Source organism: Aphelocoma coerulescens, chromosome 2 (genome assembly GCF_041296385.1).
Source record: "Aphelocoma coerulescens isolate FSJ_1873_10779 chromosome 2, UR_Acoe_1.0, whole genome shotgun sequence".
NCBI classification, from domain to species: Eukaryota; Metazoa; Chordata; class Aves; order Passeriformes; family Corvidae; genus Aphelocoma; species Aphelocoma coerulescens.
Window position 1 is genome coordinate 104,358,755 of NC_091015.1, and position 27,771 is coordinate 104,386,525.

General features: G+C 38.2%; 1 protein-coding gene across 1 annotated transcript in view; it reads left to right on the forward strand.

Moving 5' to 3' along the window:
- CTNNAL1 (catenin alpha like 1) overlaps positions 1-27,771 on the forward strand; it is a 58,571-nt gene that overhangs the window by 21,820 nt on the left and 8,980 nt on the right. Inside the window, exons 3-11 of the mRNA XM_069004232.1 lie at positions 5,838-6,025; positions 11,611-11,730; positions 13,895-13,984; positions 14,289-14,459; positions 15,491-15,691; positions 17,559-17,645; positions 20,650-20,808; positions 22,259-22,351; positions 22,665-22,815. Of these exons, the coding sequence (XP_068860333.1) occupies positions 5,838-6,025; positions 11,611-11,730; positions 13,895-13,984; positions 14,289-14,459; positions 15,491-15,691; positions 17,559-17,645; positions 20,650-20,808; positions 22,259-22,351; positions 22,665-22,815 (1,260 nt within the window). The remainder of the gene's footprint in view (positions 1-5,837; positions 6,026-11,610; positions 11,731-13,894; positions 13,985-14,288; positions 14,460-15,490; positions 15,692-17,558; positions 17,646-20,649; positions 20,809-22,258; positions 22,352-22,664; positions 22,816-27,771) is intronic.

Below are 27,771 nucleotides of genomic sequence, written 5' to 3' on the forward strand. Positions count from 1 at the left end.
TGAGTGTTGGGAATACAACTTTACAGTTTATTGCTGCCAAGTTAAAACAGCAGAGTATTATTTGAGTATTATGCTATTGAGGTCACTGCATTCCAAATCTCAGTGTCTGAATGAAGGTCGGTGTCAACCCATATTTCATCAGGACACTCTGTAAGACGACTCACATCAGTCATCTGATGACTCCTCTCAGTAGAACGAAAATCATATTGTGCTTGCCTTTTTGCTGGATTCAGGTTTTGTTGCAAAGTTGCTGTGTGTGTGAATTGAATGTGAAGTGTGGATAATTGAGTTGCCTGCTGTCACTCTCCTTCTCCCAGAAGACTCTGTCTAGGTGAACAGGGGGTTGCATTCTCTGATGCTGTAAGTGAATGTCTGTGTTGTGCTAGAAACTACTTTCCTAGATACTAAGTACTATTCCTTGCATAATATTTCAGTGGCCCTCAGTAAATGCATGTTCTTAGATCTGCAGTGAACCCTTCAAGATGACATCTAGTAGAATGTTCCTTTTGTTGTTAGTGGGGTGAGGTTTTGTTTTTGCTTTCAAATACTTTTGAATGTTGGGAAATTCTACTTGAAGTTTTCCCAGTTTGAGCAGGTGGATGAACCTGCAAGTGTGACAGACATTCTACTTGCTGCAGCTTCAGGGAGACAATCTTGAACTTCTGTTCTGGAGACAAATAAATGACCCTTCAACAACCCTTCAACACTAATGTCTTGATTACTGCAGGATGGAGCAGTACTCTACTCCAAGACGTGGGTTACTGTACTTAAAACTGATCTGTTAAGTTAAATAGGGGGCTTGGGTGGATGTTTGGTTTCTTGTCTTTGAAATGACCTCAGAGTCCTGAAAAACTTGTCTTTGCTGTCCTAACTGGTGTTACATGTCTTGCTGAATCGCTGTTCTGGCCTCAGACTTCAGGGATGCAGTTCATACTATTATTTGTGATTAAAAGGAAAAAAGAAACTTAGAAATTGGGCATGGTGCTGTAAGAAATCCTCTGAAAATCCCTCAACAATGAGTCACAATGTCTAGAAACATGCTGATGATGAATGATTGTTCTTGTGATTTGAAGGACTGTTCTGGATAAACTTTAGACTGAAAATTCCTATGGCTCCAGTAAATTTGGCTGCAAACAGATATGTCCTAATTTAAAATCATTCCATTTGTTATGTGAAGCATGTGTTTTCTCTTCAGAGATCCAAGTAAAATGCTGACAAGCCTAAATTGCCAAAGTTCACATCGATAATCTCAGCTGCTGGAAGAGCAGTGCAGTCTGAATTTCTCTTTCTTGTCTTGCCAGTTATGCTGTGGTTAAATATTTTTTTCTCCCTATCACTGTATGCAGGAGGAGCTCAGAATCTAAAAATAGTCTGTGGTATTTTATCCCAGCAAAAGACTATAGTTCCTTTGCATTGTAAGTTTTATTTCCTGTTACGCATAATGGTCTCAGTCTAGAGAAGTGAAGATATGGGCTGTTCACATTTCTGTCAGCCCCACATTTACCTTGGCATGGCTCAGCTGTTCCCTGCATTTGAGATCTAACTGAAGACTTACATGGGAAATTCAGTATAGCAAACAATTTTGCTCCTGGTTACTTGTCTGATGGAGGGCTTTTTGTGCCAGTATTACCTCTGTGGACTGTTCAGTGCTGGACAAAGTAACACAATCCTTTGAGCAGATAAATTCTTATGGATAAATGTCCTCTGAACTCAGTTTCTGAACACAGTTGCTCAAGTGCCATTTTTAATAACTTTGGTGTTCCCAAGCAAGCCAAAAAAATTTCCTGGACAATTATAGCCAAGACTGTTGACTTGTATTAAAGAATCTATGTTCTGAGGGTGTAGGCAGCAGAAAGCCTTTGCTCTTTAGGGCAGAGAGTCTGGTAAAGCTGTTCATACTTCTTTTTAGCCAATAAATTAGATTGTGTCTCAGAAATGGAGATTTTGTTAGGCACAGAAGATAGATTTCAACACAAAAGGATTGAGAACATTAAGCATCTCAGTTTCTAAGAAAAGTAGGGAGTCTTTAAATCAACTGCATATCCTTCAGAGGCTTTGAAGGATGACAGATGTTGTATCTGTCTCTTGTGAAGGGTATAATCAGTGATCTGAAGTGTTTCAAACTTGTTATGACTATTTCCTTGTAATAAACCTTGTAATTTGATTGACTCAAAATAGAATCCTAAAACACTGCAGAGGGTCACGTAGCAGATTTTGCCTAACATTCTTGCACTGTGTCAATGTTTACAGTGACAGTATAGTAGTGGAATGTAACTTAAAGAAGCACATTTTAGATGTCCATCTGTGATTTTTTTTATCTTTTTTTTTTTCTCTCTAAAACTAGGGCTAATTTAAAAGTGAAAGCACATGTCAGGAATGAGTGTCATAACATTTCCAGTATTCTCTGCTAGTTGACTATGTAGCCCTAAAGGAAGACATGGAGTAAAATAAAAGCAATAAATAGCTCTCTCCTATTTTTGCCTTGGGTTTTAGTACAGAGAGGGCTAAATTAAGAAGGCTGAAAAACAGAAATTTAAATGCATAAATAAATATTACAGAATAACTGAAGTCATAAGGGCCATTTTAACTCTCAAGAATGGAGATCTTGTGCACTTCTCATTTCTTACTTCTTTTTTGTACCCTTACTTAAGGGTGTTTGGCCACCCTTGCCATGGCAAAAGTATTTTCTTACATCTTGTTCTGTGCTTCTTGTTCGATCGCCGTACATACTGGGGTCGGTCTGTCTGTGTCTCTCCACACCTGCCCACTAGGGGGATAGATGTAGACCACAGAAAGCTCTGCCACTGGCCTTCCCTTCCTGTGGCACAACAAACTCCTTCCCTTCCACCTCTCCCCTTCTGTCACTTGCTCCACTATGTCAGCTGAGGTGCTGAGGAGCCCAGAAGTGGACATGGTACTCCAGATGCTGCCTCATGAGTGCCAAAAGGAAGGGAAGAATTATCTACAGCCTTTCACATGCAGCTGGCCATTATTGCTGGCTCCTGTTCAACTCTTTGTCTTCCAGGCCCTCCATGTCTTTGCCCACAAAAGTTCCCTGTTGACAGCTGATCTCAGCATGTAGGGCTGAGTGGTGTTACCCTGGCCTAGATGTGGTATTACTGCCCTTGTTGGACTTCACAGATTTTCTATCAGATAGGTTTTTTTTCAGCCTGTCCCTCTGTCTAGCAGCGCTGCCCTCCACAGTATCAGACACTCACCCAGTTTGGTATTGTTCACACACTTGCTGAATGTGCTGAGTCATCATCCAGGGAATAGTTTTGATAACTCCTCCCAGTCCCAGAGGGACACTGCTGGAAGCTGACTGCCCATTGAACTTTGTACCCATTATCAGCTTCCCCAAGCCCAACAGTCAGGTTCATTTTCTATCCACCTTTTTGTTCACTTAGTCCGTATCTCTTGATGAAGTTATCAGGACACTATGGGAGATCATGTCAGAGGCTTTGCTGAAGCTGAGATGCACAGCATCCATTACTTTCTCTTTTTAAAAACAGTATCATCTCATCATAGAAGGCATTCAGATCAGTGAGGGACTATTCACCCTGTGCTGGCTCTTCCTGATGGCCTTTTTCTGCTTCATGTGGTAATAACTTCCGAGATTATTTTAGTGATAGTCCTGGAGGCTGATGTGAGGCTGACTAGCCCACAATTGCTTGATTTTTTCTTGTTAGCCATCTTGGAGATGGATGTGACAGTTGTCTTCCTGTCATTGGAAATATCACCCAATGGTCACAATCTCTCAGCCATGATAGGAGAATTACAGTGATGCTGAACTGTTTCTCTGACATGCTCAGATGTGTTTTATGGACTGGTGTATACCCAGCTGGGTGTAGCTTTCCTAGCTCCATCTCTTTACCCTAACAGGTCTTGTTCCTCATAGCTTACTCCCAGGGCTTAATTCCTGTTCCTATAGTTGCAGATCTACAGGCAGAGGAGGAAGCCTTTGTTCTGTTACCAGAAGTCTTGAGTTTCTAGGGCTGACTGGAGCTTTTGACAGGCAGATATTGGAGGTCTTTCAGTATTCCCTGATATCTCTTCATATAGCTGCTTCACCTATGACTTGATTCATCCTCAAGAAGGTGAATCCCATAGCATAAGAAATGGGATAATGATGTACAACCTTTCTTGGTTACCAAATGAACTTTGCATCTGTTTTAATTGTTCTCAGTGTGTTTCTACAGCGTTATGTTGTCACAGATATTGTGAGGTCAAAGAAATTGATTAATCTGCTGACAAAGGTGAACAATTAGAGACTGATGTGAACTGAAATGAATTGGACTGTGGAGAAGGCAATGTCCAATGTGTTTTGCTGGCAAGTGATTTCCTTGCCTGACTGGAGACTTGTCCTACAGCTTCACTGGTAGTGCATCTGGCTGCCCCTCACCCTTTGAATTGTAGCTGTACTTTTATAACTCCTCTTGCTTCTCTTCATTTTCAGGCCCTTCAGCTGTGGAATTCACTGTCTCAGACTGTACTAGAGTACAGTATATTGGAGTGATGCCCTGATTATTTGGAGCATGCCTTTTGTGACCTGGCCTGGTCCCACCAAATGTACTGGAAGTTCCTTGCCATAATGTCATACCTATTTAGGCCACTTAAGAACCCAAGGGATTGCAATTATCAGAGAAATCTATACATAAACATTATGAAATGTGGAGCTCTGTCGTTTGAAGGGCTGTCACGCTTTCCTTGTTCTATAGTGTGTGGTATTTCTGGAGTACCAGAATAGTGCAGGTTCTTCATGTGGGAGCACTGGCTTTATCAGGCTTTTGGAGTATGTTGCCTGCTTAGGTGAATTACTTTAGTTGAGGTTTTGAAGATGAGTCATAGGGAATTTGATCAAATCTCCTAGATTTTATCTTCAAGAATGATCTATAGGTCAGTTGTAGGTTGATCATCTTGTCTTGCACGCTAACAAAAATCATGTCTCTGAGCTTGCCTGAGCTCAGTCTCCCAGCAGCCCTTCCCTGGTTATGGACTAGCAAATTGCTCTGTCTTTCGTCTGTTCTACTATTATCTGGGGTACTCCAGAAGATTTAATTGGATAGGGTCTGTGTTTCTTTCTCAGATAAAGAAATCCCTTAGCTGCATTGGAAGTAGAATTTTTAACTGCCTAAAAAATAAAAGTGGTCAATTGCACATGTTTAACTATTTATTTAACTTAATGCAAGTTAAGTGAAAAGACAGTGATGAACTGAAAATCGGCACTTCTTTGCCTTTTTTTTCCTCTCCTGTCTCTGAGAGTGTCCTGTTTAGTGGCCCTCCTTTGAATGTAAAGTGCAGTAGTCCCACTATAATGCTTCAGTCCTGGAAGTTATGAAGTTACTGTTTGGAATCTCTTTATTATTCATGCCTGGAGACTTCTACAGGAATAGGAAATCCATAAATTATGGGAATGCTGACTGAAATTTGGAAAGTGGAGGGGACTTTGTAGTTCTTTCTTTCTTGCTGCATCCCACTCTTTCAGTGGACTGATCCTGCAAGTGTGGCCACTGGTTTGACTTTTGCTATTAAAATCAGAAAAACGCCACCCATTAATGTTTTCTCCCTCCACACTCCCCAGCTCCACCCATCACTCCCCCCCTCAGATATCTGTAGATTACTTTAAGAAAATTAGTGTATGGTACAGATGAAAGAATAAGGTGGTAGTGAATAGTAATCCACATTTAAATATGGAGAGGGTGCCACCAACAGTCAGTCGAAGGAAGTGAAATGAAATAAAAAGAGTTGTAGGTAGCTCTGAAATTGTCTTATCCCTCAAAGGTTAAAGTTACTTTCTTCTAAGCATGGAAAGTTACTTTTTTTTTTTTTTCTTCTAGGTGAAACAATTGCACAGCTTACAGATGTGGCAAGCTTGGATCATCCTGAATCTGATAGCCACATTACAATCTTTACGGACAAAACGGCTGTGGTAAAAGCCGCAAGATTGTTGCTTTCTTCTGTCACAAAGGTGCTGGTGTTAGCAGACAGGATTGTTATTAAGCAAATTATAACTTCCAGAAACAAGGTATTTGTAGCTTCTTTTCTGTTTTGTTTAACTGATACCTGCAGTCAGTGCAAAAGAGTGGTGGTAAATGATGTGATATTTTCATTGTCTCTCTGGAGGAATTGTAAAATAGATAAAAATGAATGCACATGTTTACCTACCAGGTATCTGAAAGGGGATATCTCTAAGTCAGTAGGATTAAAATAATACTCAGTGACTCTGCATTTTATGTCACCTGTATTGCTTTATTCACTAAGCATGCTGGAGAAGATGCTGTTACTGCTTATTTAACTTCAAATTTGCTGTGAGGTGAAAAATGTGTCTGTTGGTAAAATGGTCAATAAAAGCTTCTACTTGCTAATGACAGGATGTTTATACTGTCAGGATCAAGACAAGAAGAGCATTATGGCATCTAAGCAAAAAGCTGTGAGGAATGCACATAAAATTCTGTGCTAGTGAAGTGAGGCTTACAGACTAAAAGGTTTCTGTGCAGTTTAACTTAGGTCTTGAAACTTAGCATGAAACTTCTTGGTTGGTTTAAATAATGTATGAAGGCCCATTTAACCTCAAATGTAATCTATTTCATGCAGTGCAGACTTCACTGTCTTGCCTGTAGGATACTCTTCCATTTTTTTCTCCACAATGTGCTAAAACAAAAATAGAAAAATCTCATTTTTGAAAAAGGATAACCTGATAAGGCCTGGGGTTTTCCATTGATTTTGAACTGGTAATCCAGAGCAGTGCCCCTCTTTCCACTTTTGACTCCTCATGCTGTCTCTATTCCTTTGTCCCAGTTTACTTTCCAGACTGACTGGTCTCTATTTTGCAGTGCCTAGATCCAAGACAGTTCAGTCCAGGATTCAAAACCAGTGAAATTACCTGCTTTTCTCTGACTTTAGACTTGGCAGCACTGATCTGCTGTCTTTGTGCTCATTTCTTCTCCCAGTGGTTGATTCAGGTGGCAGCAGTTTTATCAATAACAGTTTGCTGAAGTTACTTGCAGCTTTGGTCTTCTTTTGTACTTTTTGGTGCATTTAATACCTTTTGCTGCTTTTCTGCTGTTGTCTGCAGCCATGAAGTAATCCTAATTAATTTACTTTTCCAAAAGTGGTGTGTGGTACCACAGATTTAGGCTATGGAGCAACTGTGCAAATGCATGCATCATGAATGGATAAGGAGGGATATACCCTTACAGGTGCAAGCTAAGTTTCTGATAATTTTAAACATGTATGAAAATGTCATCATATATACACTGATGTGAATATAGTAAGCATAAGTGCAGCATTTAATTTTGAAAGCATTTCAAGCAATCTCATAGTCTGGAGTAAATATATCTGACTCTGACTGCCATAGGCATAGAATCGTAGAATATCCTGAGTTTGAGGGCACCCAGGAGGATCATCAAACTCCAGCTCCTGGCCCTGCACAGGCCACCCCAAGAGTCACACCATGTGTCTGAGAGCATTGTCCCAACACTTCTTGAACTCTGTCAGGCTGGTGCTGTGACCACTTCCCTGGGGAGCCTGTTCCAGTGCCTGAACACCCTCTGGGTGAAGAACCTTTTCCTGATATCCAACCTAAACCTCCCCTGACACAACTTCAGGCCATTCCCTTGGGTCCTGTCGCTGGTCACCACAGAGAAGAGATCAGTCCCTGCCCCTCCTCTTCCCCTCACAAGGAAGTTGTAACTGCAGTGAAGTCTCCCATCAGTCTCCTTTTTTCCCCTCCCTTGCCCCGCTGTCAATGCTGTGCCTGATGCACCTCAGGACACAGCTAGTCTTTGTGGTCTCTTGGGTTTTACTGCATTCTCCTTTTTGTGCATACTGCATGTTTGGGAAAGTCTGCTTCCATCTGTGGTATCAGTAGAGTAATTCACATCTCTAGGACAGATTGAACAAATGATAGTATTTTAATGTGAGGAATGAGACAACTCTTAGTAAAAATTAAAATAATTTATTAAAATGGAAAAATTGAAAAATTACAGAAATTAGAAAAATATAAAAATTTGGGATCCTAGTGGCTCAGGAGGTATGCCCCAGGAGCGCAGGGATTAGAGATCTTCAGGCTTAGACAGCACTGGACCTCTGATGGAAGAACTTGCAGTGCTGGGCTGACTTTTAGCTAATCCAAAATTCAAAGGTAAAAATTATTAAAGGCTCCTTAAAAGGAGTAAGGCTTAAGTACCCAGCACTGGCACCCACTACAGCTGATCTGCAGGGGTCTCAGCTCTGCTCTGAGGGGGCGCATCGTTGTTTTATAGTGCCTTTGCTCCGCCCCAGCCTGCCCACAGCCCGCCCATAGCACACCCCTTTGGTCCAAAGTGATTGGTGCTTTCCTTTTGACAGATCATCTCTGTCTACCAATAGCTCGTCGTTGTCAGGGGGGTGGTAACAGCTGAAGTAAAGGTGGTAACATGCCCTCATTAAGATTCAGGTTGCTACGGAGCTTACTTGCAGAATAACGGCTGTGGGGCTAAAAACCAGCAATTGGCTGTTAGGACTGGGGTTTTGGAGTTAGTCCTGAGACTAAGTGCAAAGCAAAACCCTAAAAACATATTAAAGTACATCTAATACCTCCCAAAACATCCACAAAAGCAGACAATGAACATAGGAGAAACAACTCTTACAGTGTACAAGTGGTTTAAAGTTTGAAAAAAAGATTTTTTTAACTAGGAAACTTTTAACTGGGAATTTTAACTGGGACTAGTGCAAATACACTGTTCTGAACAAGTGAAAACACTAATAATGAAGCTTGATAGTGAAAGCCCTAATAATAATAAGGCTTGATTTTTGTACCTGGGTTGATGGGTTAACTTTATCATTCAATTAAAAGAGCTGTTTAACTCAAATTAACTAATTAAGGCACTTAACATGCAAAGACCAAGGTAATAAGGGATTTCATGTATGACATTAAACAGGCCTAATATTTATATATACCCTAATTTTTATAGAGTACACTCTTGAAAAGTGTGTCAGACACCGCTATGATGGATAGCAAAAAGGTTCTTTCTGTAGGAAATGTTGTGGTAGAGGGATACTATGGGTAGGGACTTAAGAAGTGCACACAAATACACTGAGACAGCATAGTATAATGTGGCAAAGTGGATGGAAAGGTAGGAAGAGGATCATCAGTACTGCCAGCTGGAGAAGATTCTGGCTTCTTGAAAAGGGTAACTGTTCCAGAAGATCTCAGCTCCATTTTTATCTTAGAGACTGAATCCCAAATGCTAAACTTCTCTATTTCCTTTTTTTTTTTTTTTTTTTTGCTGCCTTTCTGACTATCTTTATTTTCATTGTCATCATCTTCCTCATGTGAATAAAGAGTCAGTCAAGGGCAAAGGTTAGAAAAAAAGATGAGCAGTTGGACATCCAATCCCTCAGACAGATGAGGGAAGTGACTGAGGTCTTCCAGAGTGGTGATCTATACCAGAATCCAACCTCTGGCTGATGATCCCCAGTGATCCTGTTCCTGCTACCAAATCCTCTGCATCATATATGCTGTCCTTGTGTTCTTAGATTGCATACATTTTCTTCTGTCCCTGCCCATGTCTTTCCTACCTTACAACATGAGTTTCGTTGTCCATCAGACTTAGTCACTGCATCAGTGAGCTTAAGGTTTTGCTCCACTCACTGTCACCAGTCAGGTTAGGAGAGCCAGAACAATGAGCAGGGAAGTGACAGATAGTGGAGGAGTTGCTGCACTGTTTGTTTTGGATCAAAATATGGATGTGCCCTGAAGTGATATCAGCCTACTACTGCTGACTGCAAGGTGACATTCATCCTGCAGCAGTAGCTGTGCAGTGTCTAGTGCTAATTTAGATATTAATAAGAACTTACAGCCTTGGGTTTTTCACGTGTTTTTAACCTTTTAATTAAAATTGTACATTTTCATTATTATCAGTGTGTTTCTTGTTGAAGAAGTTTTAAAATGAAAAGTTATGAAGACATCACAGGTATTTTGCATTGTAACAGCTTCTTGAATAAGCTTTAGACAAATTTAGATCTGTCTATACAGTTTTTTGGAATGTCAGCTCTGCCTGGGGTGTCTAGAATTATTCAATGTAATGGAAATGCATTGAAATTTTTATTTCACAAGAAATTTGTAATGAGAGAAACACAGAAAACTTTAACAGAGTTGTTTGAAAGCAAGGTCAAACTCATAAAGTGCTACACTTGCTTAAACCAAGAATGGTTGAGCATAATTAATAGTTTTTTTTATCTATTCTTAGAAGAGAAAGTGGAACCTTAGCTTGTATGTTTTCTTCTTTTATCCACATTAACTTTTCTACACCTTCACTTTCCCAGTCCTGTGGTTCTCTCCTTCCACTCTCATACTGCTGTTTTCACATCTTTGTGCATCTTCCTTCCAAGTCCTTCACACTCCAGCCTTTCTCATGCATCAACATCCCAGTCAGGAAAGTCCTTGTTTCTACAGCCTTTGTGGAACTGGCTGCCCAACATAATATACTCAGACAGATGCTGCAGTCTAATATTGCTTGATAAACAGTCAGTTCCACAGCAGTCACAGGGTTTAGTGGAACATTTGCTTTACTTAGTTTACAACTGAGATTGAACAGCTGCTCTATCACAAACAAATGGGTGCTTCTAGGAGAGTTTGCCAAGGTTGCTGGGAAGGGGGAGTTTGTCATAATCAGGTGTGTACACTGCTTTCGTAGTTGAGGGGAAGATATTTTTGGCATAGAAAAGGAAAAATAAGTTGAAGTTTCTCCCTTTCAAGTACAGTCTGTTAAATTTTCATGTGGTGTCTTATCTTCAGTCTGAACGACAATAAAGAACTGCTTTTAGTGTTTTCCCTTCTGAAGACATTTAGTGGATTTGAAAGATCCCTTTGAGATTAGCAAGTATATGTCTAACCTGAAAAAAGCAGATGTTAATCTCTGTTATAATCCATAATTTAGTGACTTCACAGGATACCTTCAGTAATCAGTAATTTATAAGCTCTATGATAGTTTTCTACTTCCCATAACAACCTACTCTAACTCTGGAAATTTTTATTAGTTGCATATAAAACAAAGAACTAAATATACCCAAGTTGTATCAAACTCTTACTCAAGATACATTAAAGCATGTAAAGTCAGCATTTTTTTAAACATTCAGCAAATACTATGTATTAACTTATTTCTAACTTTTGTGTTTAGTTTTGTTTAATTCTTTTGCCTTTTCTTTAATGTGCAGAGCCACTGAAACACCTGTCTGTGCAACAGTGATTTTAGACTTTAAAAGTTATGCATCTGAAATTGAGAGTTACAGCACAGGGATATAATCTGCATTTGTTACTGCCATATTAAATTTAAAACCACATTTTTTCCTGAATCTGGAAACTGAATTCATTAATATTGTTACTCTTAATACTGTAAGGAGCAAGGAAAGAGTTTTTTGAGTGCTGACAACAAATGACTCATTTTGAGTGAAGCATGATAACTTACATTTGATTTCCAGCTGTTACTAATGCTTAAATAGTAACAAAATATATACATTTTAAACTACACAACTTAGAAGTATCTGTAAATAATAGTACTCCTAGTTCAATGATAATGGGGTTTTTTAGCATCTTGATAATCTGCAGTATTTTCTCCTATCTTGCAGGTTCTTGCAACAATGGAACAACTAGAAAAAGTCAGTAGTTTCCAGGAGTTTGTACAAATATTTAGCCAATTTGGAAATGAAATGGTGGAGTTTGCCCATTTAACTGGAGATCGGCAAAATGTAAGTATTAATAAAAGGTTGCGAGAGATGTTGCACAGTATCATCTTCCTCTTATTATCAGGAAGATACAGGTTTTTCTGGGATGATAAAAGAAAACAAAACAGTTGCTGGTATCCTGGCTCTGAAACCTACCCTCTCCTTGCTCCACCCAAAACACATCTTTTGATCTTAAAGCTCAGCCTGAGAAATATCTCTGCATTATTTGACCTGACCTTCCAGAAGCCTGGGTGTGTGTTATTTGCATTCTTCTTTGGCTTCAGACACTGTCTTTTGGCTCTAACTTTTCTGGCTCATTACTCTAGTAGAGAGTTTGTCTGTTGTTACTTGACAGAACTATTTGATGTTTGCACATAAGTGAAAGGACTTCATTATTTCAGAAAGCTCCAAACATGAAATCTTTAGATTCTAATAAAGCATCTGCTTGGTGGCTTGTTAGAGTTTGGTTTATTATTATTATTATTATGGAATATTTTTCTAGGTTTCGGTTGAAACCTTCTTATGTTAGGGCAATGAGTTTTAGTTCTCACATGCAGCTATGATTTCAAAGCCTGTCATTCATACCAAAAGCTTTTTTCCTGCTACCTCCATGTATATTAAAGGATTTGATGAGGCTTAAGACTTCTGCTGTGAACTCTAGTTGCTTTCCCTTGATAATCCAGTCCTCTGTTCAGAGGTAAAGCAGGATTCGATATAAATATACAGAGTCTCTAATATCTAGCACAATTTAGAATTCAGTTTATATAAACAAATTGGCCAACATCCTGTGTTTCCTTTTACTGTTGATGTGTGCGTGCTTGGTGTCAAAGAACCATTACTGGGAAAGCTACTTAAAATTAAAGGAAATACCTGCTTGGAAGTGAACTCTCCTTGTTTTTCCCTGAAGTATTTTTTCCTGAAGCAGTTGTTTCTGTGAAAGGGAAACATGCCTTATTCGGAAGTGGTACTCTTTTCAACTATTTTGGATCTTCAATATTAAGTAGTCTTTTGCTCTCCCTTCCTTGCCTACTTGACTCTTTTGGAAAGAGTGCTACATTGCCACTTTTTCAATTGTCTCAGGACTTTCTTGATATGCTCAGTTTACAGTGTGTAGGCTGCTATGTGGCACCAGTAGTTTTATGGGGAGGAAACATCCCTCATAGGATTTTTAAGTGTGCCATAAATTCTTGAGTGCCATCAGATTTATCAGAGTGTAATGTCAGAATTTCAGAAATTAACTGTTTTCTTGTGTGGTTGTTTTGTTGGCTTGGGGTTTTTTTTAATGTGATTTTGATCTTAAAGATTTTCGGTAGTTGCTAAATACAAACATTATAAAAATGTCAAAGCAGCCAGCTGCTGTGATTTATCTGTGTGTTTTTGTTAATCTAGGGTACATTAGGATTAATTACATCTTGTAAACCTTCAGATGGTCCCATTCAGTTGCCTGTTTAACACTCAGATAGCACTGGGCTGTCTTTGGGAGCAGTGAGAAGATCATAGTTGTAGCTTTCTAAGTTCTTCCTGTTGTTAGACCCCTTGCATGTTGAGGGATTCTCTACACTCTTCTGTTTTGATGAACTTTGCTGGTGGTATAGTTCAGTTTTGCAGGTGTATCCATCTTTCCCTAGAAAGTTCTTCATAAGTTTCTGTACTTAGAGCAGAGAAATACAGAGGAATTGCTTTTTCAGCCTGTTAAGGCTTTCTTTATTACTGGTATGTAGCAAATATAACACTCAAGTAGAAAAAAGGTTTAGTTTACATTTCTTCCACTGCAGTACAATGAAAAGCAGGTGTTCTCTGTCTCTACCTTACCCTCCCCTCCATTTCAGAAAATACTTCTTGTTGGCTGTTCTTTTCACCTCATTTTTCTGTTTTATGAATAATGCTCTGTGATAAAGGTATCAAAATTAGCAACAGTTTACATAACATGCTCTGTATCTTGGAGATCTTCCTTCTTTGAAATCTGAATTGAATAGAGCCAAGAATAAATGCATAAACTAAAATCTTTCTGGAAAGTAAGTTCTAGATCATGAGTTAGGCTGAAAATAGCAATTGTCAGAAGTTAGGAAGCTTTCTCACAACCCATTCACCTGCAAGAGAGTTTCCTTTTTCCGGTCTCACAAGCAGGTAATATTTTAGATACTGTGTAACATTTGGGTCTGGGGTTTTTTTTCCTTTTGGTGTTTAGGATTTGAAGGATGAGAAGAAAAAGGCTAGAATGGCTGCATCTAGGGCTGTTCTTGAGAAGTGCACTATGATGCTCCTGACTGCTTCAAAGGTGAGTGAGTATGTGCACCCCTTCACAACTTGGCTAAATCACAAAGCATGGCATCTGCCAGGAGAGCTGACTCTCCTCTCTCAGCCCCACTTTAGAGTTCATGCTGAAGAAGGGTGTAAGTGTAAAGAATAAGAAAAGAAAATCTTTATATTCTGAGTAATGGTGTGAATTCTGCTTAACAGCAGTTTAACTGAAAGAATTCACCAAATTCTAACACATTCTTTAGACTTGCCTTAGCAGGAAGATTCATTTCAATATACTGCATATACTCTTTCATAATAGTTACTTTACTTTCTTTAAAAAGACTTGTCTGAGGCATCCAGACTGTGAATCTGCTCGTATTAACAAAGATGGAGTTTTTCATCGGATGAGACTGGCTTTGGAACAGGTAATAGAAATTGTAACTGACTCTAGACCAAATGGAGAAAATGAAATGGCCCCCATCAGCATATATTCTGGCATCAAAGAATTCAAGGTAAGAGTAGAAATAGTACTGTTTTCTACAGCCGATAAAGGCCCTCTTAATTAGGATTTTGGAAAAAAAAAAGTGGTTTTAGATTTGAAATCACAGAGCTGCATCTCTTCAGCAGCGTTGACTTAAGTAACTGTCCCAAAGCGTTACAGAATCTGACAAGAGGTGACTATAATTTAATAGTCATTGCCAAAATGCACCTCCTGATGCTTGCCATCTCCTTCTGAATCAGCATGCATTCAGAACTCTAACGTTTTGTTGAGGTGATGCCTTGACATTGAATAAACTGAAGTATCAGGATCTGATTAGAGCTTCAATAAAATAGTTGTTTGAGAATTCTTGCTTTGTAATTGTTAGTGTTTTTAAAACTGCATGCAAAAATATTCACACAAACATTTAAAAGAGCAAACTGTCATTCAAAAGAAATGTTCTGAATTGAAATTGTATCCTGTAGCTCAGTTGACTTTTTTCCCTCATAAAGGCTTCTCTAAATTTCATACTCCATTAAGAACAGTTAATCAGCAACCATGGCTTACTGCTTTTGAGCCTGTCACTTTGATTCAATTTATTTGTTTATCTATTTCCCCCCTTTAAATTTCAACTGAAATTTTCTGAGAATGCCCCAGAGTATTAAATTTGCTACGTACATATTTGTAGAAAACTGCTCAAAATTGATTATATGGATGTGGAAGGATCAAACAAATTTGGAACACTTACTTAATTTCTGAACCTTACTGAACTTAGAAACTTTTTATTGACAGCAACAGAACAATGGTGTTCAGCAATAGAAAAATTTGCTGTTATTCCTGATAAGGGTGGAGTAACCTACTGATTTCATTATCACTTTAAAAAAAAAATGTCCCGTACTGCTGGTCTGGACACAAGCAAATTGTTGGATTACTTGGAAAATAAGAGAATAATTTTAAAAAGCACTAAGGAGAAAAACAAAATGTAAAATGATGGATCTGCTTTCTGCATTTGTGTCACAACCAAATCATATAAATTCTCAAGGAACTGATGTGCTCTTTTTTCAGAACAAGGTGGAAGGTCTCCGTGAGAATCTTTATTTTCTCTCAAAAGAGAACCTTTCAACAATGCTGGAAGTTATCCTGGAACATACAGAAGACTTCACAGACTCTGCCTATACCAGTCATGAGCACAGAGAACACATTTTGGAGCTGTCTAAACAGGCTAAAATGGAACTAGAGCAGCTGGTTTCAGTGTGGATGCAAGCTGTAAGAGCTTTTTAGCAAAGTAAATCTTTTCACCTCTACTTTGAAAAGAAATTTTTAATGCAGTCTTTCTTCTGGAAAGGTCTAGGAAGAGAGAACTGAGTGTATTCCTCACAGTGGGAGCTGATCAAGGAAGCCACAGTTTGTTCTGTGCTTCTGCAGCTTCCATGTGTTCTGTCCTCCCCCTACCCCAGTGGTATTGTTTCATTGATTCTCTGATGGCTAAATTAGGCTGCTGATGGTAGTAGACTAATTTTAATGAAGATGTGAGTGGAAACAAGGCAGTTAACAGAAGTATCATTGCACAGTCTTAAACAGTGAGGTCTTTTGGTGGAGTAATTCAGAGAATTCAATTGTCTTGATCCCATAGCAGGGACCACAGATTTGTTTTTTGTTTTCAACAGAATATTGAAAACAGTTAAACTGTTGGAAAGGGAAGCATTCTGAAAAATTGACTGGTTTTTTAATATTATGGAGAGGGAGAGAAACAATAAGACAGGCTATTTTTGTTTGTCCTTTTTTACATTATTTAAATGATGGTAGCTTTTAGAGAAGAAGCATATTAAGCCTGCCTCTGTCATTTGTCTTACTTTTTCCTTGAAAATGATAGAAGATATATGCAACAGGGGCAGCGAAAGCAGAGATGGAAAATGCTGATTTTGGTTTTGATGCTGACTTGCTTTCAGTCTTGCTCCTGGGGAGATGTATAGCACAAAATCTTATCAACACTCTGAAATACGGCAGATGTGTCCTAGTGTAGGACATTTACTTAACTGAGTGTATTTCTTAGGAGAAAGCATTTTTGTTCCTTTTCCCCTCTTTGAATCAGGTACTGCAGTCAGGTGTTTTTAATGCAGTAGTGCAGTTTGAAGGGCATATAAATCTTCCTGATAACACAGAATATTGTTACAACAAGCAGGACACATATAGAATATTAATTGCATAGACTCCCTTTAGCTGTAGGAAAACTAAACCTTAGCTTGTGTTAGTTTGGTGTTGGTGGTTAGCCCTCATAGTCAGCTAGGTAAACACTGCTCAGCAATAACTAACACCATGTTGTCAGCACTGCTTTTATCACAAATCCAAAGCAGCAGTATGCCAGATTTATAAAGAAAATGAATTCTATCCCAGCCAAAACCAGGACACTTGCGTATTTCCAAGCTCTATTACTGGTGGAAAATAATCACCTCTAAATAATTTACAGGCTACATTTCAAGTGGTAGAAATGAGAGCCTAGTACAAGATTATGCATATATATGATCTGTGAAAATACTTCTGTGTGCACATGCGTGCTTATGCATTAAGTATTTTCATTAATAAATAACCCAGCCTAGCTGTGACTAAAGACACAGCAGCAGATAAAATAGTAAGAGCTCAGTGAGGTGGATTTTTGATTGCAGCTCAACAGCTTCATTGCAAGGTGAATGTTCTGAAGAACAATTCCATAATTCAGTTTGTTAGGTATAACATTTTAGGTACCACTTTATTTTTAAAGGATGTTTATATTAAAAAAAAAAAAAGCCTTAAGTGCTTGTTTTACTTTAGGATGGTCAGGCGGAAGATTTCTGGCAGTTGTCAAGCTGAAGGAAACCCTTTTCCTGAAAAAAGTTCAGTGAGGTTTAGAAATAAGTTCCTGTTGAACAGAAGCAGTCAATTAGATTGCATCGCTATTGGTTTTAGATTTAATTTGGTGATAAAGGAATTTTTCAAGTAGAATATACACAGGCTGCTCAAGTGAAAGCATTTCATCTGGAAAGAAAAGGCTGTCTTCTAAAGCTTTTTGGGCTAATGACACATGATGTGAACATATGTGTGGGGTTTGCTGGGTTATTTGTGTAATGTCTTGTTGGTTTCTTTCTTTGGTTTGTAGCAAAACCAAAAGACAAAGGATCTCATGGAAGACTTGGAAGTAGCCATTTTAAAAACATGCCAGTGCATGAATGAACTTAAAAGAGAGGTAAGTGCAGCTTAAGCAAGATTAACTGAACAACAGTTTGAATTTCTCACTTTTCATACGTGAAGTTGTAAAATGGGATCCTGTGCCCAAGAGGACGAAGGTCTATTTGTAGACAAGAGTAACTGTATCAGAATTACATCAGGGAGCTAGTATCATCTTTGTCCTTACTGATTAGAAATCTGCTAGATGCATAGGCTCATTGCTAACCCACAAAAAAGAGGTGTTTGGAAGTAAGTACTACGTATGTAATCGTTAATTTGGAAGTATGTGATCATTAATTTAAATGTAAAGGCAAACTTCCCTTGGGGATGCATACATCACTGTTTGTAAATACATTTTCTTGTAGTGCGTGCCCAAATTAATAAATTACATTTGTAGTTTATTTGTACTTAACCTGTCCTATTGATTTCCTTAGCAGAAATATGCCATGACAGTGCCTTATACTCAGGATTTTCTTCTCAGCAGTTGGCAGCTGTGTATGTGTCTGTGGTAAATCATTATTCTTTTCCTAAGTGCAAGTATGCTGAGGTCAGCTTGCATACACACATGGAATAGCTGCCTCATTTGATACATGGGATGGACTGCACTTGCTGCTCAGGGTATTCACCCTTCCTATTAAGGATAGCATTGCTGCCTTGTCTGTTCCACAGAATTGACACAAATACAGAATCTGATTTCTGGCAGCTTCCTGAATACTTGCACATTACTCAGCTATCTTTTCAACTGCTTCAAAGTGCTGTTCTTTTAAACAGATGGAAAATGAAGATTAAGAACAGTGAGAGTTTCAACGCAGAGCAGTGCAAAGATGTTAGAGAAGTGTGGTGAACTCGCTTAGGCTGAGCTGTCAGCTGCTGTAACTGGAAAACCTCAACTGCTCAAAAAATCATGCTCCTCTTTTTTACCATGGGAAAATGAGAAATTTTGTCTTCTGGACTATAGTTCCTGCAGCTGTCCTGAAGATTTGAACAGTGCTTTCAATCTGTTTCAGTTCAGTTGCACTTCTGCTTTCAGGCAGAGTGTTCGGCTCCAGAAAGTGGAGGATACACAGTTTTTGGACCTTGATTATGTGCTGGTTTGTAATTTGGTCACCATTATGTAGGAAATGAGTAGCAGAGCTTTTCCAAAGTGGCATTCAGCTGCTTTAACTGTAAGATTATCCCTTTTGAGTAGCATTGTTTCCAGGTGCTGAATGAGGTGGAGGAGTTCCCAGTCAAATTAGGATGTAACTATGTAATTGCATAGACCATAAAGCCCCAGGGGGCTGGAATGTGGTGTGTGAAAGAAAGGATTCATGTTCTTAGAAGTAAGTTCAGAGAATTATGTTGTTTTTGTTGTTCTGTGTAGTGATTGAATTGATCCCAGAGTGGCCATGCCTCCTGTACATGGCTGAGGGCTGTCCTGTCAGTCTGACTTGGGGGGCTGCAGTGTACCAGTCAGCAACGAGGATTTCTACTGGTAAAATTCAGATATGGTGACTCTAATTAAAATTTTTTTGAGAGCCTGAGTGACTGAGAACAAAAGACAGCCTTGTTAAAGTAGTTCTCACCTATCTCTGTCCTTTCATGGAAGAAACAAAAGTTATATTCCTTTCTTGAGACTAATTCCTGCTAATGATCAGAGACAGCATGTAGAAGTATATTTCTGTTTTGGATCAGGATGAAAAGAATCTCTAATGAAAAGGTAATCTCTGTGTAGTCTACATATAAATGAGGATTGCCAGTTCCTGCTCCAACATTACAAGCCTTTCAGATATCCTTTCTTCAGAGCTAACTTCATTTCTGGGATTAGTGATTTGTGCTAATTTTTAATGCCATGTGAGCAACATTATATATATAGTTTGTAAAGGTTGTCGTAGCTGGTTTTTCCCCCTCAAAAACAATTGCAACAAATTTTGAGGCAATAATTCAGTTGTCTTGTCTATTGTGAAATTAAAAAACAAATCCAGAAGAACAGGAAGTACTACCAGAGGACAGGAGTAAAAATGGAGTCCAGTGGAATAAAAACCCAAACATACCATTCCAGTAAACAGTCTTCTCTACAGAGTCAGTTCCAAGCTCATTGCATTCGTAAGAGCTGGAAAAATGCTTTCTCTTGAACACTAAGTTTGTTCTGTGGACAGTGTGTTTCTAGCAAAGTGAGTGCAGTATTACAAGACTCATAATAGTCTTATGAGCATACTCTGCTGTTTCTAAAGGGGTTGTTATTTTGGTTTTACCAATGTTCTTAAGATGGGGCTGATGTCAGGGTGCAGGTAAACCTACTGACTAGTTACTAGAACTAGCGTCAGCTGTCACTGGTAGCTGTTGGCACCCAGAGTCCTTCACAGCACAATGTCTGAGTGTGTGCCTGCATTTAGGGGTGTGTTTAAACAAGAAGCTTCTCCTTGCTTGTTGGGAGTGTAGGGAGACTGAGACTTCTTCAAGACCCATCTCCTTGTAGAAAAGGTGCATTTTACCTTCCTAAGGCTGTGTCACAAGCCAACTATATTCAAGCTTTTCTTTGCATCACTGTTAATTCTAATTTCTAATATATTATAAATTCAGATTTGTGTGGCTTCAGTCTGATTCACACGGTTTAATGTGTGTTCTTAACAAGAAGTGGAGTGGCCATTGTGCTTTGCTTATGCTGAACTTGGTGACCCACAGATTCATGCACCTGGTTTTTCCTCAGCTGTAACATAATCAGAAAGCAGTGGTGTGATAACTTCATGGCCTCATTTTAGCCAGCTGCTCTTTTGTTTCTCTCCATATTTGGTTTTGGAGTTGATTTTTCTTGTTCGTGGGGGCTTTTTGCCTTTTTTTTTTTTTTATACTGTAGTGGATTTTATCTTTATACTTGGAATAGTAATTGAAGAAATAAAACCCCAGATGATAAGCAAGCTCTATATGAGCTTTCATGGCAGTAATTTTTTTGCATCTTGAAAAAAAAAAGCTTGTTTGACTTGGTACTGGATAGATTTTTTTTTTCTTTCTATGGTTTATCTCTCCTTTTAATGCTATTCAAGGTCCACAGTGCAGCAACATCTCTGGCAGCAGATCTTCTAAAATACCATACAGATCATATGGTTCTCAAAGCATTAAAAATCACAGGAGTAGAAGGAAATCTTGAAGCTGTAGCAGAATATACTTGCAAGCTATCAGAGCAGAAAGAACAGCTTGTTGAGGTGAGTTCACAGCTGCTTTCATTGTGTACAACACTTAGAACATGAGTGGCTGGATTTGCATAAATCTGTTCTTTAGGAAGGCTTTGGTCTGTGGCTTTGTAATTTTATTTTATTTTCCATGTATGCTGTTGAATTTTGTATTGTTCTTAGCAGGGTCTGAGCCAGAGGTGTCACTGTGGCATGCAGGCATTGTAGAAAGGATATACATTTGTTCCCAATTCTCATGGATCTAGACTCAATCTGTATGTAGACATTTGGCCTAAAACATGACTAAAAAGTAAAAAGTAAGAAGTTTCTAGATCCAAGAAGAGATGATAACCCTTCTCTTTCAAGTAGCAGGCATCCAGCAGTAGCTGATTCCAGGTGTACAAGAGTGCTGGAGATAGACAGTTAAGTTTCTTAATGCAGTGAGTTTGATTTTTTGAAGACCAGTCAGGGGGGCCACTGAAAATCTTTCTCCTTTGTGAAAAGCAGTGTGGGGGGGATGTCAGCCATGTGTACCTTGTTGCTGTCTCGTCTCACAGACAAGCAGAGGTACCTATGCCAGCAGGAGACATACAAAGATAGATCATGTGAAACATGGTGATGCCAGCAGCTGTACTTGCATGGTGTCCAATACTCATTTCTAAAAAATTACGAGATACAGGCCTCGAGGATTCCTCCCAGAAGTATGAATATTCAGAAGCAACACCCTTGAACTTCCAGGATTGGAAGAGCAATGCTTTGAGTTTTTAATTTCAGCTTTAATGTCCCCTTCATCTGTGACAGTTTCGTGTTCCAGTGAGACACTAATTTTTTTTTCAGGCATAACCACGAGGTTGAATAGTGCTTGCATGTGAGACCTTACAGCATTTCTGATGGTGGACAGTGCAATAAGTTTCATATGTACTGTCTCTGTCTCTCTGTCTTACAAATTCCTTTTGATGTGAAAACTTCCATGTTCCTTCTTGACCCAAGGTTCACTCTTAACCTTACTAAAAAAAAAAAAAGGAAACAGTATTACTTCCCTAAACTAATTAAACTAATTTGACACTGATTTGCTCAAAGATAATTCAGTCCCCTGGATGATGAAAGCCTAAATTTTCCGCATGGTTGCTAATTGCTGAATAAGCCTGTTATGGTGAAGTTACTTATGCTACAATTTTCCCAAGTTCTCTATGTGTTTGTTAACTTTCAGTTTTATTCAGTCCTAAATATGTGAAATTGTTTTTGTTTTACTTTATTTATTAAGATTTTCCTTTCTCTCGGTGATTTTCCACCCCTTCCAAGTCAGGATTTAGCCCCATTTTTATTGTTAATTCTCCCTGAGAAACACCCAGCTGTGCAGTCCCCAGTACATTTCTTAAAGGACTGTCAATAACTTTGTGTGTATTTTTGTATGTACACCTTTTCTCACTAATAATAAAAGCACATTGTTCATGATTCTTTTAATATTTTTAAAATAATTCAGATGTGTCGCTTATTGAGGCATGTTTCTGGAACTGAGCCCCTTGAGATTACTTGCATACATGCAGAAGATACCTTTCAGGTCACTGGCCCACAGGTATGTTCAGCTTCTAACTGGCCTCTTCTACTACACATAAATCAATAAAAATTACTTGTGTGAATTTTTAGGAGACCTAATAATGACCTGTTCAAAGCATTCATTTCTAAGAAGGAATTATGTACTAATGCTGGGTGGTAGCTAAAAGAGCTCAAGAGAAAGATCATCAAGCCTGCAAATGTCAGATGAATACACTACTAAGACATAATGGTAGCAGTTTAATTTTGTATTTTGCCTGTGGAGGCATTTGTGAATTCATGTGGAACACTATGTACTAGGGCTTGCAATAGCAAATGCTTTGTTCTTTGTCCAGATAATTTCTGCTGCAGAAACCCTGGCATTACATCCATCTAGCAAGATTGCAAAAGAAAATCTTGAGGTGTTCTGCGAGGCCTGGGAGTCTCAACTGAGTGACATGTCTTTGTTGTTAAGAGAAATCAATGATGTGTTTGAAGGAAGAAGAGGTAAGAATGCTGTGTAGAAACAGAAAAATTTAAATTCAAGTCTAAGAATTTTAAGTGTGATTCAGGAAATTCTACTTTCCTAAGAGAGGAGTGCAGTAAACAGTTCCACATTCTGTGGGATCTAAGTAGTAACACACAAATGTATTGGGTTTGTATAGATGTCAAATCAGGCTGCTTATTGGATTTATTTCAAATAAAAGCAGCCAAATATTTAAAGGCCTGATTTATGTAAGATTAGCTATGTTTAATTTTCTGCACTGGGATTAGTTCTAGCAAAATCAAATGGAACTGTTCAAAGGACACAAAAGTGTTAGACACAGCTGTTTGCCAGCAGTGTTCACATACAAGGGGTGTAGGACTTTCACCCACCCTTTGTTCTATCTAGGACATACCATCAATTCATGACAGTCAAGATACAACTTGAATTGTGACATGTTTATTTAATGTCCTGTATTTGTGGAAAATACATGTATACATATATATTCTGTACTGTCAGCTTGCCTTGTATTCACTTCATAATGTAGTGAATGTAGTTATTTGATTTTTAAACTGCTGTCCTTTCTCCTGGATGGAATTTCTGACGACTCTGCACAATCTTGGGATATTTTCTCTGGTTGGTAAGTTTATTGGTATTTGTACAACATGTAGGAGAAAAGCTTGGAATCTTAAGGAAAAGAAATTCTGTGTCTACTTTTAGCATAGGGTAATTTACCTTTAAAATGGAAGGCATTTTGGTTTTCATTTTTATACCACGTATTTTTCTTTCAGATTACGTCTTTAGTGTAGCCTGTTATAATTCTTACAGCTATGTGTTTGTTTCAGTTTTTAAGGTATAATTGCTTACAGATAGAATGTAATATATAATCATACTGAATGTCTTGTATTTTTAAGAAAATTGCGCTCAGGTTTAAAAGCTTAGATTTACCTAAATACGGGCACTTAATTTTTTGTATCTAAGATACAGAAAAAGTAAATCCTTATTCAGGTTAGATGACACTTTATCAATGATACAATACTTCATCTTGCTATTGAGACCTTTTTCATTTTTAGACTTTATTTTGTAGTTTAACTTTCTGTTCTTGATTTTTTGTGTAAGCAGTTCTTTACTGCCAGCCTTTCGAGCACAGTAGCAACCAATCACAGGGTGTAATATCTTAAATTATTGTTGCTGGTTGCTAAATGAGTGTGTGCCTGAACCTCAAGGCTTGTAAAAGAAAACCTATGTTGAAATTTTGATTAGGTTTACAATAATTGTGTGTAGAGCAGGTTATTGGGAGTTTAAGACAGTTGAGAAAAACACAGTTGTTATCCCAGCTGTTCTTCCACCTTGGTCTGGGTATATTTGCCACATAAATATTTGCAGCAATCAGAGATCCTGTTTATGGGCCTTTTAACTTCCAGCAGATTTGTTTGTTTGTTTTGGGAGCCAGGGTCACACTCGCTTTCCTTAAAGAGAATATTTTATAAAATGAAACTTAAATTGTGGTATTACTCTACTGTTAATGTGTTAGAATAAATTTGGAATCTTTAGGGCTGATCATGGCAGTATCTGATTTTTTCATATTCATACAATGGTCTAGCAGGGTTGAATGATAACCTTTTTATATTTATATCTATCTGTGCCTGTGTGCATACATACATATATATATATGTATATTACTGTATTTAAAAATATTAGGATGAGAATCATGCAGCCACAGCAAAGCATATACTTGGCTCTCCAAACAAATTGTTCTTGATGTCAGATGCCCAGCCTCGTCTTTAGTTAATAACTTTCTCTTGGGACTGCTGATGGCAGATAACACATTTTCCATAAGTGGTATTTTCCACTTTCTTTAAAACATCATTTCTTAAGGGCAACCCAATGTCCTTGCTTGAAGGAGGGAAAGAGAATGAATGGGTAGGTGTTGCTGAGCAGGTTGGAGGCCATCATGTGTGATTCAGTGAAGACTGCTCTTGTTTGGCATAACCACACAACTGTGTTCTTGTTAGTGTCTCTCATCCTCAGTATTTCTTTCAGCATAAAGTGTTCTGATACCACCACTGACTGGTAAGATATTAAGCATAGCTTGTGTTCTCTCTGTGGCCTTGGGTGCATTAGGTCTTGTATTGCCAAAACAGTGTTAAGAATCTCCATTTTCCTTATCTCATGGCCCAGCCTAGTAAGAGACACTCTTCTGAATCTGGATTGTTTCATAGTAGCAACCAATTATCTCCTTAGAAGTAACTTGGTCTCTTACATCCACCCGTCTTCTACAAAGTTTTCCTTTGTATTGTGGGCTAATCTGTTTTTGTTTGCTTGTTTTCTCTTGTTGGACTTCGGAGTGACTTGTCATTTAAAAAAAGAGGGAGGGGAAAAATCTCCTCCAAGTACCCCACCTTTTTCTACCAGAAAATACCCTGAAGTTACCTTGCCACTTTTAACGTTTTTCTTCTCCGAGAAAACACAACTGGTGAGCCAGTAAATAAATGAAACTAACATATTTATTTGCTAAGAGATTATAGGAGTGGCATTCACAAAACTTTTGCCCTTGCAAACACAAGGAAGTTTCACAATATTTGATAAGACTTTATTCTTCTTGTAATTCATGATACTTGTCTTGAGCTTGGTAAAAGTGTCTTTATTTTACATACTAAAATGTATCAAGTGCTTTATTCCTAGTAAAATTGTGACTGTATGTAACAAGAGATAGAATTACAGTAAGAGGTATATTTTTTTTTTTCTCCTCAGTTTAAAAACTTGTATTTTTGTACTACCAATTTAAATGTTTGGCTTTGTTAGAGAGTTCAGAATACAGCTTAAGATGCAAAGATTGAATGGTGACTAAATGTGCTGGACACATGAAATAAAAGAAGCATTTTTCGGATTACGCTAGATTGACATTGTTTATACTAATTTTTTTATTTTTACGAGCAATTGCATAGCTTCTTATCCAGAGTTTTTTTTCATAATGGCAAATGAGGTATTTCTCATGCTGAGGTTCCAAATGCACATGGGAGGAGCTGCATTTAGCTTGAAAGTGAAGCAATATTTTACTCAATTGTAATGAAATTGTACCAGAACGTACCCAAATTGAAAGGGGCTTGTTTTGGGGGACCAGGAGGCACAGGCACAGTGGGCTGGGGAGGTTGGCGAGCACACCACAGCCTGGTAACCCTCGTGCATTTTGGAAATATTCCTGTGCTGTGCAGAACTGTACAGCAAGGAAGAGTTGTCATTCTTTTGCTCAATCCTAAACCACTTTTTAATCCAGTGGTGAGGAGGCCCATTCTCCACAATGTTGGTGTGTCCAGGCTGGGATAAGGAGAGTGACGGGCTCCTCAAGAGGGTGGCTCCTGCCAGGTATGGGAAGTTTGGTTCTGCCCACAGAGAGATCGTTTGGTTCATTTCCATTTGATGCTTAACTCTGAGGCTCTTGCACTTTGAGATGGACCACCTGATGAAAGTACCTCTCATCAATCCAAGCTGCTGGATGTCAGCCAGTCTCTATTTTCTAATGTTTTGGTTTGAACATGCTGGAGAACAATGTAAATAAATAATCCTCTGATTTGCTCCCTTGTAACTTGGGTCAGAAGTGAGAGAATGGTTTCTGAAGATAACATACCTTTCTGCCCTCCTCTTTCGTTTTGCCCACATGATTTGCAAGGAGTTAAATGACCATGAGGTTTTTGAAGGGCTGTAGTTGATGAATAGGTGATAAAGTCAGGATTTCAGAATTAGGACACTTGAATTCTAGAAAGAAGAGTGAAGCAGGCATGCTGCCATACTCTCAGAGAAGTGACATCAAAAACAGGACTTAAAAGTTGAAATAGGGGCATTATGGAAGGAAAAACATGATTGGAACTAGTAGAAAGCATAAAATTGGAAGACAAAGAGAGTGAAAGCATAAAATTGGAAGACAAAGAGAGTGAAATAATGAAAATTAATTTTAAGTGAAAAAATTGAAAAAGGAAAAGCATGTTAAAGAAAATGCATTAGGGAAAAACAAAGGCAGTCAAATAAAAAGATGACCATAATGTGGTGAAAAATATATATTTTTCAAAAATATAAATTTGATATATTAACAAAGATGTGATACACAAAGGAAATCAAATACCTAAAAAATTATATATGTATATTCTATTAATGGAATAAAATAAAAGTTCTGTGATTACACTGATGAAATTAAGTATTTTCTGATTAAGTAGGATTATCTTTGACATGAGTTATCTGCTCTTTTAAAAGGTCTGGTATCTATGGGTCTGCTGAAGTGTGGTTTTTGTGTGTGTATTTTGTGGTCTTCGGGGTTTTTTTAAATGTTCCACAAAATAAATAGTTAGATCTTTCTTCTTTCTGAATATGGTGAGCAACTAAACCATGTAAAGCCAAATAATGGGAATTACTAGAAGAGCAAAGGAAACTTTTTTTCTTCTGTTTACCACCACTTTCCATTTGGTTTCCATAATTCTGAATGCCTGCCTTGTGTGTGTAAGTACTGTGTCATTGCAGTAAATGCTTGTATTCCATTTGTTATGTCAAAGCTTTTTGTGTTTGAACTTTTTAACAAGGCACAACAAGTTTTTACGTAGCTCCAAGGAGATCCTTTAATCTGCAGCATTTTAAAATTGCAAGTTAGCTTTTGTTCTTGGTATGTCTTACATGTTTTCTTACATGCCCTTTAGCTGATGTTTTGATGTGTAGGATGTTGTAAATGACTTTTCATAATTTGTATCAGTCTTTAGGGAGAAATCTTGCTTGAATACATGTTTGGGCAATTAATATCCGAATAACTCTGCATTCTGAAAAAAAATACTTACTCGGGTTGTGCCCTGTTAGCTCATTCATCTTTTGCAAAACTGGGTAGGGGAAGGAAGAGGTGATCTTAGAAAGGAAGGTCACATTTTTTGTACTTTTCAAGAGGGTTGAAGGACACTGGTTGCATCCTAAAATTTTAGGAGTCAGTTGCCTAGACACGG